We start from the raw sequence: 13,734 nt of genomic DNA on the forward strand, positions 1-13,734 counted from the left end.
AAATGGTTTACGAGGGCAGTTAGCTTAGTACTAAACTATGAACCTATGAACATGGAAGGGAAAGAAAGTCACATAAAGGAGACAATTTAATGAAAATTTGATTTATTTTATGTTTATATTCCACAATTTAAATTCAGGATGATAGATTTGTTGCAAAATGTGGCAATATCCTTGGAAGGATTAGATTGCTGAAAGTTCTGTATTTACTTTTTTTGCTGCCAACAGCATATGAAGTAAGTAGGTACTATGATTATCAGGGTTGTAGTTACACAAAATTAAAAAAAGGAATGTCTTGCTGTCATGCAAAATCTCAAGTCTGGCTGGCTTTATAAAAGTGCTCTGGCACTGTATGTTTGGAATGCGCACTTTCCAAGATATGAAAAGTTATGGAACTCTAGAGAAAAATATAATTCTAGGCTTGTGTCCCATTATGATATATTACAGTATTGATGGACAAACTGTGAATGTTCTATTAATGGTGTAAAGAAGACTTTGAAATGGTGACTTTGCCATTAGTGGTTTTGTATTAGCATTTCATAGGTTCATAGGTTCATAGGTGTGTACTAGGCTAACGGCCCTGAAGCCTATATAAGCCTAGCCCAAGAAGATATCCTATTCAAATGGTATTTATATTTGTTTGACTGATGCTTTTTATCTTACTTTCTCAGAAAATGCTGTGGAATGTAAAGCTGTGTACAGGCTAGTAGAGGTGTAATATTCAACAGCGTACCGGTATTAATGAGTTAAAACCTTGCTGCTCACCTGTGTAGTAAAGCCACATGCTAATATGGCAGTCTATGGGCATAGTCAATGTAAAATAGACCTCTATGTATCCTACACACTCTTGCTGTTATGAAAGTTAGACAGTACATCAATTCAGTGATGGTCAGAATACCCAACTTCCATTAAGGGTGTTGTTACATCTATTCACTTCAGTATGAAACTCTGATAGCTGTTGTGCGGCTAGTGTCTATTTACTGAGGGAGATGTCCAGAGTTAGTCAAACTGCATGACAGACGATTCATAGATGTTCACAGGAAGGCTACACTGGGACTGAGAGCTACGCTAGTTATGCATGTCTCTGACCTGCATTACAGTTGAGTAATACAACTCTGCCAACCTGAGAAGAGCACATGTCTCAGCTTTGTAGCACATTTATGTATTCTGAGCAAGCCTGCTGATATGCTTAACCTAAGAATAAAATCAAAGTCAGACAAAATCCATCATCTTCTAAAGCTTTATCAGTGGAAATTATGATGCAGTGGATGATGTTATGAAAACAGATACTGTGACCTGAAAAAATATACCCAGAAAACTGTCAATAAACTCTCTGATGTTATTAACTTTTCATTTATGAATGCATATTGATAACAGATATAAATATATAGATAAACTCAACAAAAAATCTATTTTGGTGGAATACAAAATTAATAAGATATACAACAAAATAAATATGTTCAATTTACTTTTTTAATTGCCTTAACCATAAAGCAAATCCAGACAGAATAAAGTATAAAGAAAACTTTTTATTTACCAAATCACAAATTCCAATTCATGTCAAAGTTTGACGTCAATGATAAGGTATTATTTAATAATTTAATTGCATCAGAAATGTGACTAGAAATTTGTGGTTGAAACTATTTATGAATAAACAATGAAATCTTCAACACAGTGAAGAGGAAATGAAAGTACTTTCAAAAACAAACTGCACAAATCACACAACCACAAATGAACAAAGACATACATTAGAGTGTTATTGAGATGAAGAGAAATCCCTTTTACAAATGCAGACATGATCACAGGTTTTACAAATCAAAGTAAACCTCATATTTCATGAGGTACAACAATCCACTTGGTAGTTTCCTGTACAGAATTAAGGGAAAACCTAACTATCTCCCCATCAAGCATGTTAAACAAAATAGCAGCATGTTGATACATGCTTCACTTTATTTATTTATTACTGTTTGATGGCCAAGATAGTCCACTGGGCCTGGAAGAGCCCATTTTCAGTGGAGGTCCGGGGAGAAAAGCTCCACGGGATATAGACAATTTTACAATAGTTATACAGAAGTAAATAAAGTAGTAGAACAGTGACAAATACAGAGATAATATACAATCTGTTTAAAAAAAGTCATAACATTTCTAATCCTAAGTAATGATTTACAAAAGTGAGAATCATATAGTGTAAACATATTAAAAGAACAGGCATTTCAGATGAAATAAAACATGTAAGTTATTGTGATGGGCTACAGTGGTACCATTTCATAATTGGGGAACTGTAAAAGGAAACTGTAGCAGAGAAATACCCTATAGCAAAGTAAGAAATTAATTTATTATAAATATAAATATATAACAAGTGACACTCCAAAGGGTCAATCAAAAAGTATTAATTTAACAGTCAGCATAACAGACTGATAAAAATAATTGCTTGATTACTTGGATGAATGAGATTCGTGTGATTAACTAAAATTCATTGACATGACTGACAGCTAAACTCCAGAATTTCACTCAAATCTCTTCAAATTGAAAATATAATGTGATATTTATGTTCTGCTTCTACTTCAACCAGAAATGTATCCACCATCTCCTATAGATATGTGCTGTGGACCTGAGAACCTGTAAAAAGGTTACTGTGACCAGAGTTTAGAAAGAAAGGTTTGCCTTTAACTTAAAACAACCAAATTATTGCAGAAGACTGCCAATATCAGAGCTAAAACATATCAAGGTGTACCCCAACAAAAACCCAAGATGTACCCCAACAAAAACCCAAGGTGTACATGCCGACTGTTACAGACAAACTCAAAATGGTGTTGAGGCACCTGGTATGACAATATCCACAGAACAAGGCACCAAATGGGCCCATTCTAACCGGAACATGGCCGGACCAGATAAGGGTCATCGGAATCAGAGAAGTTATAACTGCACTTTACGTGTTCATCTGTATGTATACAGAAGGAGAAAGAGAGTATATCTATCTACACACACACACACACACACACACACACACACACACACACACACACACACACACACACACACACACACACACACACACACACACACAGACACACAGACACACACACACACACACATACTTACACAGATACACACAAACACACACACACACACACACACACACACACACACACACACGAGACACACAGGGGGTTGGGAGGGTGGTCTAATGGTTAAGGTGGTTGCCTTACAAACACAAGGTGCATGGTTTGAGTCTCACAAGGGATAATTGGCTAGGCTTAAAATGGCTCGCAAGGGCAGTTAGCTTAGTACTAACCTATGAACCTATGAACCTATGAACACACACAGACAGACAGACACACACACACACACACACACACAGACACACACAGACACACACTGACACACACACACACACACACAGACACACACACACACACACTTACACAGACACACACACACAGACACACACACACACACACACACACACACACACACACACACACACACACACACAGATGCACACACACACACACACACACACACACACACACACACACACACACACACACACACACACACACACACACACACACACACACACACAGATATAGATCACAGGATATTTGTGCAAAAGCACTGAAATCAGCACATCAACAACATTGTAACCAAAAAACAACAACTGAGACACCAAACATCTGCAATCAGAAAACAAATGACTTCCCTTTGCAATTACTTAATCCAAACCCTAGTGGTACCCACATAAACAATTTGTCTAAATAGTGGTAGTCTTAGGAAAATGGATTTTCATAAATTAAGTGTAGGATTAGGTCTAAGTTAGGATTATCAGACATGAGTTAAGGATGGGCAGGAAAATGAAGGGGGTTAAAGGTGATGAACATATCAGTGACAATTCCAACATAAAGGAATTACACTAATTGAAAATGGATTGAGTAATACTTTACAACATTTATATTTACTGAAAAATAAACATTAAAAAGGAAAATGACACACACTTTTGTTTCATCTAAAGGTCACGCAGGACTGGAGACTTCATCAGATAATCCATTTAAAAAATCCTGTTGCTTTTAAATGCATGCACAATCATGTGATAAAGGTCATGTGACCAAACTTTTTCATATGTGTTTAAAAGCTGTATTTATTTATTTATTTTTTTTGTGGAATATAGGTGAACATAAACAGATCTTTATGATTTCTATACTTAGGTGTAACTATTTAACTGTATCTCTTACATGCATGGTTCTAGCTGTTAAAGACAATCATCCATTTTTTTCCTGAACTTCTTTTACATTGCTCAAAAAAGATAAACAAAACCATATTTCCAGTGCAGTACATTTTGTTGCTATTTGGAATGATAACTTTTACAAGCCATATCAAGAGTCTTTACTGTTTTCTGTACTCTTATGCTTGAAGATGTAGACACATCTGATGTTATTACACCCAAATTCACTTGCATTATACATTGAAGCCAGATGAAGATGTTGAGAAGTCAGCAATCAGGGAGCCTTAAGAACAAATTTACAATGAATTCCTGGAGATAAAACACTCCTAGTAACAGCAGCAGAATGTAGCCTAGAGAAGACTACTTGGTTATACGTCATTTATTCATTAATTAAACCTTTCATTAACTTGGTAAGAGGACAGGTCCTTTGCAGACATCTTTCATCCATAATGTAGGTCAGAAGTTGAATGGAATGTTCATGAGCAATTCAGAGCAGTTATTCAGCATAACTTAATGAGGTGGGAACAATCAGTACACCCAGAGAAAACCCACACAGATATGAGAGCCGGCAAACGTCACACAGAAAATAACCAGATGTAAGGCTCAAGCCACAAACCTTATAGGTGTAAAGTGGTAGCATTAATAATTTTGCAGTCATAATTGAAATTATTAATCTAATTACAATAAATCATCAACCAGATTGGTGGAGGCAGCATTTAGGTATTGTGATTCTACATTGTAGCTATCATTAAATCACTTACACCAATTATGCATTTTTTATTTCTGAACATTTATCATTACATTTCTCTTCTTCAGTTAGGTTAAGAAAACGGGTAATACAAACTAAAGCATTAAGGAATGTATGTAGAGCTGACCTTTATTGCTGCAGACCAGATGCCTGTATGCACACATCCCAAACATTCTGCTTCCTTTGGGGAATTAAGGGCCATCAACATGCTGAAATTCACAACAAAAGGTGTGTCTGTTCTTCAGAGAGACGGTAAGAGCTGTAACAAAACAGTGATCTTTTTTACTTTGTCTGTTCAGAACTTATCTGGCAACTCATCATCATCATCAGCAGCAGCAGCAGCCCCCTTTTTCCTATTTTTCTACATGGGGTCGGGGTATCATGGTAACTGTTGCCAACTCTCTTGATTCAGTGTCATACTCCTGCCTTCTTCAACACTGGATACATATTGCTTTGTCAAACTGTAACAAGTTTGAATGCCATATTGTCGAACCCATATGTTTGAACTTGGAAAGGTTTGAATAATTCAATGAGGATTTCCATTCAGTGTGGAAAGGGAAGAATTCCCTTTACTGCTCTATAGTGCGGTCTTGGATTTGGTATATTTAAAGAGTGAGGTGTGTGGGGGGTGCAGGGGGGGTTTGCCCCCTACTTACAACCATCAGGTAGTTTTTTTCTGTATTTTTATTTATTTTTTTTTATGTTTTCGCACTTTTGAAAGTTCGAACATATGGGTTCGACCATATGGTGTTTGGACTTTTAAAAGTTTGACAATGTTATATGAAACCTTCAGCACTCATGCCTGACTGTCACAGATCTTCTTTCACGCAATCCATCCACTTCTTTGCTGGACATCCTTTCTTCCTCTTATCTTCTTCCTGTCTGTCGCAAATCTTCCTCACCAGATTGTCTTCTGCTTTTCTGCACATGTGCCCAAGCCACAGTAATCGTTTCTCTTTGATCTTTCTTGCAATTGGAGCTACTTTGGCTTCAGATCTTATGTCCTCATTTCTTCATCTGTCCCACAGTGTGCATCCTACCACCTTTCTCAGGCACTTAATTTTCATCACCTCCAGCTTCTTCAACTGTTCTGCCTTTACTGCCCAGGTTTCTGTACCATACAGTAGTACTGCTCGCACCACTGTCTTGTACACCTTACTTTTCAGCTTCTTTGGCATTCTTCTGTCATATATACTACACCTGATACTCTATGCCAGTTGGCTGCAGCCCCTCTGATTCTAGCTTTGACCTCTTCATTCAGACTACCCTTTTCCTCAACCACCCCTCCCAGATACTTGAAGCTGTTTACCTGTTCCACTATCTTCCCATCTATCTCTATTCTCAGCTTCTTCTAATTTCCCCAATTTGCTGCCATTACCACCATCTTATCTGTGCTTAGTTTCATCCCATGTGCCTTCAGATTTGCATTCCATTCTCCAATCCTTTGCTGAAGTTCTAGCTCAGAGTCTGCGTGTACTGCCATATCATCTGCATACAGCAGCTTTGTTGAACCATCCACTCCAACCTGTTTGCTAATGTAGTCCATCCTCAGTATGAACAGCAGTGGGCTCAGAGCTGAACCCTGATGTACACCCACTCCCACTGGGAACCCCTCTGTGAGGCTGAACACTGTTCGTACTTGAGTCATTGGGTCCTTGTATATAGCCTGCACTAATTCTACCAATGTTTCTGGGACTTCAAACCACCGCAGCACTGCCCAGATCAGCTTTCTTGGGACCTTGTCATATGCTTTCTCCAAGTCTAGGAATGCCCAGTTGGACTCTCTCCTCATCTCTAGCTTCTTCTCAAGTATCTGTCTTACTGCAAACATCGGGTCAATTGTGCTGCATCCTGATCTGAATCCAAACTGTGCATCTCCCATCTTACATTCTACTACTCTGTGTATCCGTTTAGCAATCACCCTCTCCAGAACTTTCATGCAATGTGGTAGGAGTGTGATGTCTCTGTACTGCCCACAGTTGTGGGTGTCCCCTTTGTTCTTGTACACTGGCATGAGTATGCTTATTCTCCAGTCATCTGGGATATGCCTCTCTCTCCACACTGCTATTAGTACCGTCAGGAGCCAATTCTCCCCTATCTCACCCAACATCTTTATCATATCTGCTGTGACCTCATCTGAGCCTGCTGCTTTCCCTAACTTCATCGTCTTTAGTCCTGTTCTTACTTCTTCTAGGGTGGGCTCCTCTTCTTCTCTCATCATAGGCTGTTTCTGGGGCAGTACAGCTTCTGTGGGGTTTTCTTCACTCAGAAGCTGCTGGAAATACTCCTTCCATCTGCCTTTGATGTCCACTGGACTGGTGAGCAGGTTGTTGCTGGCATCCCTTATGAAGGGTGTCTGACTATCTTCTTTATCTTTCTGTCTTTGCCTTGCAATGTGATATAGTTTTTTGTGACCCTTACTGAGTCACTTTCCAGAAGCTGGTACAGTGCCACCGCTGCCCTATTCTTTGCTATTGCAACTTCTTTCCTAGCTTCTTTATTACCCAGCCAGTAGACCTTCCAAGCCTGGTCAGTCTTTTCTGTCTCCCACTTCTTCCTGCACTCCTTCTTTCTTTTGATGACTTCCTGGACTTCTGCATTCCACCACCAGCTTTCCTTATGTACCTTATTTCCATACCTGGCTCGGCCATAGGTTCATAGGTTCATAGGTAGGTACTAGGCTATCTGCCCAAAGGCATTTATAAGCCTAACCAGAATGTGTTGGCTTTTGCCGCCCCCTTAGATTAGTTCCCTGTGGCTCTGTCCAGCAGAGCCACTGAAGTGATACCCGGGGTAAGCTTTCTGTTTCCCATCCACTTGTCAAGATTTCTCTTGAAGAGTGTTAGCAAGGAACTCTGCCTAATGTAGATTGGAATCTTGTTCCAAAGCATGGGAAGTCTCTGAGACAGGAATCTATCCCTCCAGCATGTCCTATTTATTGTTGTGGTGAGGTTTAGACCCCTAGAGCATGTGGCTTGAGGGGATAAGGTTTTCTTTAGGTGGAGCATATCCATCAATTCTGGGTTGGACATGGCCTTGCATGTCAGGCAGAGATCACCTCTGAATAGGTGGTATGCAACCGAGTACAGCTGAAGTTTCTTCAGTGAAGCTGCATAGGGAATCTGTTTGAGGCTAGTGATCCTCTTGGTGAGGTACTTCTGTGGTCTTTCCAGCTGTTGCAGGTGTCTTGTAGGGTATATCCCAAATGGGGTGTTGTACTCTATGATGAGTCTGATGAGTGATGAGTAGAGGGGCACAATGATCTCTTTTGATCTGGATGCAAACCCTTTTGTGATAAAGTGGGCCACATAGAAGGATTTTCTAACCACTTTGGCAATGTGATTATCAAAGGAGAGATTACTATCTAGTCGGGTCCCCAGATCCCTTATTACGTCTTCCGTATTTAGGGGACTACCACCTATGTGATAGTTTGTGGGTACTTCGTTTTTGCCAAAGGGGATGACTATGCACTTTTTGGCATTTGGCTTGATGCCATGATTTTGACATCAGGTATCCCATCTCAGTATGACCCTTTTGGAATATGTCTCTGTCAGCCAGAGAGTCAGTTATAGCCCCTAGTTTGCAATCATCTGCGAACTTGGTCAGTCATAGTCCTCCTGTGCTTGCCTGTATCTCTGAGAAGTATATGCCGAACAGGAGTGGCCCTAGGACTGAGCCCTGGGGAACACCACTTGTAACCAGTTTAGAGTCAGACCTAGCTCCCACAACTCTTACCATGTGGGTTCTGTCCATGAGCCAGATGGCAACCCATCTTGTGACATAGGGGTTTATGTACAGGCTGGTGAACTTGTCTATAATACCAGAATGGGGAATGTTGTTGAAGGCCTTTGAGAGGTCTAGGTAGGCTGTGTGTACCACCTTTCCCTCGTCTATAGCCTTGGTAACTGTCTCAAAGAAGTCCACCAGGTTTAGGAGGCATGATCTGCCCTTAACAAAGCCAAACTGGGTAGGGTCCAGTGTTTGGAGGTTCCAAATATCTCTGTTAATGAGTTCCATGATGATGCGTTCCATAGCTTGCAGACCAAGCTAGTCAGGCTTATAGGGTGATAGTTCCTGGGGTCTGTTGTGGCTCCACCTTTGTGGAGAGGAATAACTGCTGCTGTGCGCCACTCTATGGGTATGTAACCTGTGGAGAGGCTGAGTTTGAACAGTGCGTTTAGGTGAGGGGTTAGTTTGTCTTTCAGCTCATGTAGGACGCAGTCTGGGACACCATCCGGTCCCATTGATGCTGTGTTTTTGGCTTTGGAGAGGGCTGTTTTAACCTGAGTGTCTGTGATTTCAGGGGATCTACATTTTTCTGGTATGGTTATGGGCCCTTTTGAGGGTGAGAGGGGGTGAAGTTCGCACTCAACCTGTCTGCCAGGATGTTGGTAATATCAGTCGGTTCAGTGTATTTTGTGCCATTCTGCACTAACTCTGAGCAGATCTGAGCATTGCCACTTAGATTCTTGACATAGCTAAAGAATGCCTTGTGGTTATCTTTGGAGTCTTTGGCAATTTTTCTTTCAAAGCTCACCTTGGATGATTTTATGAGGGATTGTAGTTTCTTGCTGATACTGATCAGGGATGTCTTCCCTTCTTGAGATTTTACTCTTTAGTGTACTAGTTTCCTCCTTCTATTGTATAGCTTGTTTATGGCAGGAGTCCACCAGACTGGTTTCCTTTTCTTGGTGGAGTGAGATTTGATTTTGTTGGGATAGCATGATGCATGTATTCTTGTAGGTGCCCATAGAATGCATTAGTAAAGGATTTTGCAGCTTGGACAGTGTTATCCTTGAGCATGGGGGCTTTGAAACTTTCCACCTTGGTCTTAAGTAACGTGAAGTTTGTTTTTGAAAAGTTTTTCATGGTGGTTTCCTTGTCCAGGGATGGTGGCGGAATGTGGATATCCAAAGTGATTTTTTTATGGTCAGATCTAACCAGTGAGAGGATGACCTCTGGTATGGAGCACCGGTCGCCCATGTTGGTGATGACCAGGTCCAATATGTTGTCACCTCTGGTAGGAGTGTTGACCAGATGATCAGGGCATTTGAGGTTATAAATTCTAGGATATGTTGGGCAAGGGAGTTAGTACTTGAGTAGTTCTCCCAGTTAATGTTTGGTTAATTGAAATCATCCAATATTAGGGTGTTTGGTAGGACCTTTATATTTCCCAGTGTTTCCAGAAATGCGGAATGGGGGTCCCGGGACATGGTGGGTGATTTGTAGCAAGCTACAATTTGAATTGCAGTTTTGCCCATTGTTAGTTGCACGTGGATGATCTCTGAAGCATCGTGCTGTGCCACTAACCTGAAGATGTGGGTATTCTTGATGAATATGGATACGCCCCCGCCTTTTGTATTTACATATCTTTTCTGTAGTCCTAACACATGCTGTTTCAGGTGCTGCTATTCTTCTTCAACTCCACCTATTTCCTCCTCTTGTTGGGGTGCTAGAGCCCTGAGTAATTCCTTGAACTATTGTACTTTCTCTCCAGTCAACTTCCAGGTCTTCAGCCTGGTCTCTGTTGACCGTATAGAGCCTTCTCTGACCACTGCTTGCAGCTGATTGTGGCAACAAGTGGTTTATGCTGTGGGCCAACTGTTTCAATGGGGATGATTTTGCAATCATGAATTCTGCCCCAGTGCCTTTTCCTTACTAGGAGGAAGTCTACCCGAGTTGCATGTTGACTACTCTTGTATGTGATCTTGTGACTGTCTCTCTCTCTCTGAACCATGTGTTGGCTACTATCAAGCCATTTGCCAGACAGAAGTCTAGAATGGTGTCTCCTTCTTTATTCCTGTTGCCCCACCCATGTGGACCCAGGCAGTCCTCATATCCTGTTCTGTCTGTCCTGATATGTGCATTCAAATCACCCATTATCAACACCAATTTAAGTTGTCCTGCTTTATCTAATAGGTCCTGCAACTGCTGTCTGAATGCACTCTTTTCCACACTATCACAACCCTGCTGTGGGGCATAGGCTGAGATTATGAATACTACCATATCATTACACTGGAGCCTGACTGCCATGAGTCTGTCATTAATTCTGATGATATCCCTTACTGTCTTCTGAAGCCTCTCTCTCACCATAATTCTTACACCATTTCTAGCCTGCCCTCCACCTGAGTAGTAGACTCTGGATCCCAAGCCAAGTGGCTTTGCTACACTGCCCTTCCATCTCGTCTCTTGGAAACATAGGATGTCCAGCCGCCTATGTATCATCATGTCATCCACTTCTAAGCTGCATCCCATCAGTGAACCTACATTAAACACAGCAATTCTCAGTTCATGTCTGGCAGGTTTTCAATCTCATAACTCTCTCTCCTATTCACTTACTGTTTTCTCTTCTAAACATATCTAGTCAGTTGTGAGGGAGTGACAAAACAATTTCCTACACAATCAAAGTGTAACAATGGATCCTGGATGACATCCCTCATAGATCATGTAATACATTTGAAGGGGCATGTTACCTCTATAGTTTAGCAATCAACTCTTCTTAAATAGGTACTGAGGTAACTGCTGATCTTCTTGCAATGTAAACCTACCTGAGATCATCCACAACTTTTTGAGCAGCCTTTGACCCAAGAAAGGGTGATAGATTGTAAAATGTTAACTTTCAGGGAGTCTCTTAGCATCCTAGAATACCACATAAAGAAGAGCAGAGTGATTTGCACCTCAAATTCAGCAGAGTGCAGCCAATCTTAAATACAGGCAAAAAGACACAGATACAACTAAGACTGCTGTGATGCAGGAACCCAATGGGCAAATGCCTTACATTCCCTCAGCATGTGGCAATATTTGTTCCATATGCAGCGTTTACTGCACATAAAAATGGTGATTAATATCTTTTTCCAGTTTGAATTTTACATGTATGATAATTATGTGTTTTGCTGTGTATTTTAATGTACAGGGATTTCATTTAATGGATTCCTTTGCAGAGTTACAACTTTTAATTACATCGAATGTTGGTATGGAATGTAAAAGTAATCCATTAACTAGTTCACAATTCCATTTGTTATTTTCTTTTTTTAATTTTTTCAGTCATATTTTAGATCTGAGTTATACATATTAAGTGCCATAATTCAGGTGATGTGGTCTGCGTTGATGGGATGATGAAATTATGAACTCAAGAGATTATATTTCCGATGAATTACAGGCATTTGTTGAGAATAATGTTTAAAAACATACTTCATATTTTATTAGCTTTACAGCTTAGCATTCCTCTGTAAAGGTTTTTATTTATAAGCTTGATTTTTCCCATTTTTAACCTGCACCTATATCTATATATATAGCTCTATCTATCTATCTATCTATCTATCTATCTATCTGTCTGTCTGTCTGTCTGTCTGTCTGTCTATCTATCTATCTGTCTATCTATCTATCTATCTATCTATCTATCTATCTATCTATCTATCTATCTGTCTGTCTGTCTGTCTATCTGTCTGTTTGTCTATCTATCTATCTGTCTGTCTATCTATCTATCTATCTATCTATCTATCTATCTATCTATCTATGTATCTATGTTGTTGTTAAAAATGTGTGGATGTTAATTTGCAGAGTCTTCTTCCACTGCAGGACAAAGGCAGTGGTCTGAGGAAAAATATGGCTGCCAGTGAGATCATGGAGGTTGTGAGGGAAAGACATCTGTGACTGAATGAAAGGTCTGGCCCAGGTGGTCTGCACTAGTTTTCCTCTATGTAACAGGTCTGATACACAGGTAACTAAAAATATAAATGGTCAGTCCTCCTTGTCCATTTTGCAAGTCCCCTTTAAAATCAGACTTTGCAAAGTAAGGTAATTTACTTACTTGAATCTCCACAGCAACAGCAATCCTCCTGGCTGAAATATCTCATAACTTAGAACATTCTGAACCTATGAACCTATAATCTTGATGAGTGGATGGGAGATCGTAGGTTTACCCTGGGTATCACTTCTGTGTCACTGTTAGACAGAGGCACAGTATACTAACCTCGAGAAAGAGCATAGCAAAATAAATTTAAAATGGGTGGCAAAAGCCAAACACATTCTGGCTAGGCTTATAAATGCCCTAGGGCAGATAGCCTAGTATGAACGTATTAACAGCTGATTGCCTTAACTCATATGTTTTTATAAAACATCACACTGTAATACATTTCTGTACTGCAAATTAAATCTAATTATTTACTTTCATTCATTTCTAGCTCTGGTTCACATTTAATGGTGCTTCAGGTATCACAGTGAAATTGCAAAATCAAGGCACAGTAAGCTTTCCTAACCAAACGACCATTGGAACAATAACATATATGACCATCCATGGTAACATCGATGTGAAAGGCATCTGGTTTCATTACCCATGACAGATGATAGCTTACCTGCAGTATACAATGTACCTGTATACCACATCTGGCTGCTTTGTTTTTCCATAATTATGTTGCTTTTTCTTTTAGACTGATTTTGAAGAAGCTTTTGCTTAGCACTTATTCTGATGGATAAATGTGTGTATAAAATTCATCTTCCTGTTCATTTCTTATTAAACTTTTTTTTTATTAATTTTCATAAGATCATGAGATTCCTACATCATACATATAATTATATATAAACATAACAATAAATAACAAAACTATATACAATGCCCATAACATTAATCTACTTTACTTAGAATTGTTACATTTTATATAGTAACTTTTTAAGCTTCATCCAGGATAATTTCTTATGTGTTATTCTTGTTGTTCTTGAAGCAAGAGTTAAAAGTTCTCTATTACCTATAGTCTTGGCCAATAATCTA

The 13,734-nt window shown here is 39.7% G+C and overlaps 1 protein-coding gene across 1 annotated transcript in view; it reads left to right on the forward strand.

Moving 5' to 3' along the window:
• LOC122804751 (galectin-1-like) overlaps positions 1-13,503 on the forward strand; it is a 146,000-nt gene extending 132,497 nt beyond the window's left edge. Inside the window, exon 4 of the mRNA XM_044074816.1 lies at positions 13,151-13,503. Within this exon, the coding sequence (XP_043930751.1) occupies positions 13,151-13,306 (156 nt within the window). The 3' untranslated portion in view covers positions 13,307-13,503. The remainder of the gene's footprint in view (positions 1-13,150) is intronic.
• The last annotated feature ends 231 nt before the right edge of the window (positions 13,504-13,734 follow it).

This window comes from Protopterus annectens, chromosome 6.part0, assembly GCF_019279795.1.
Source record: "Protopterus annectens isolate FY-2018-M chromosome 6.part0, PAN1.0, whole genome shotgun sequence".
NCBI lineage: Eukaryota > Metazoa > Chordata > Ceratodontiformes > Protopteridae > Protopterus > Protopterus annectens.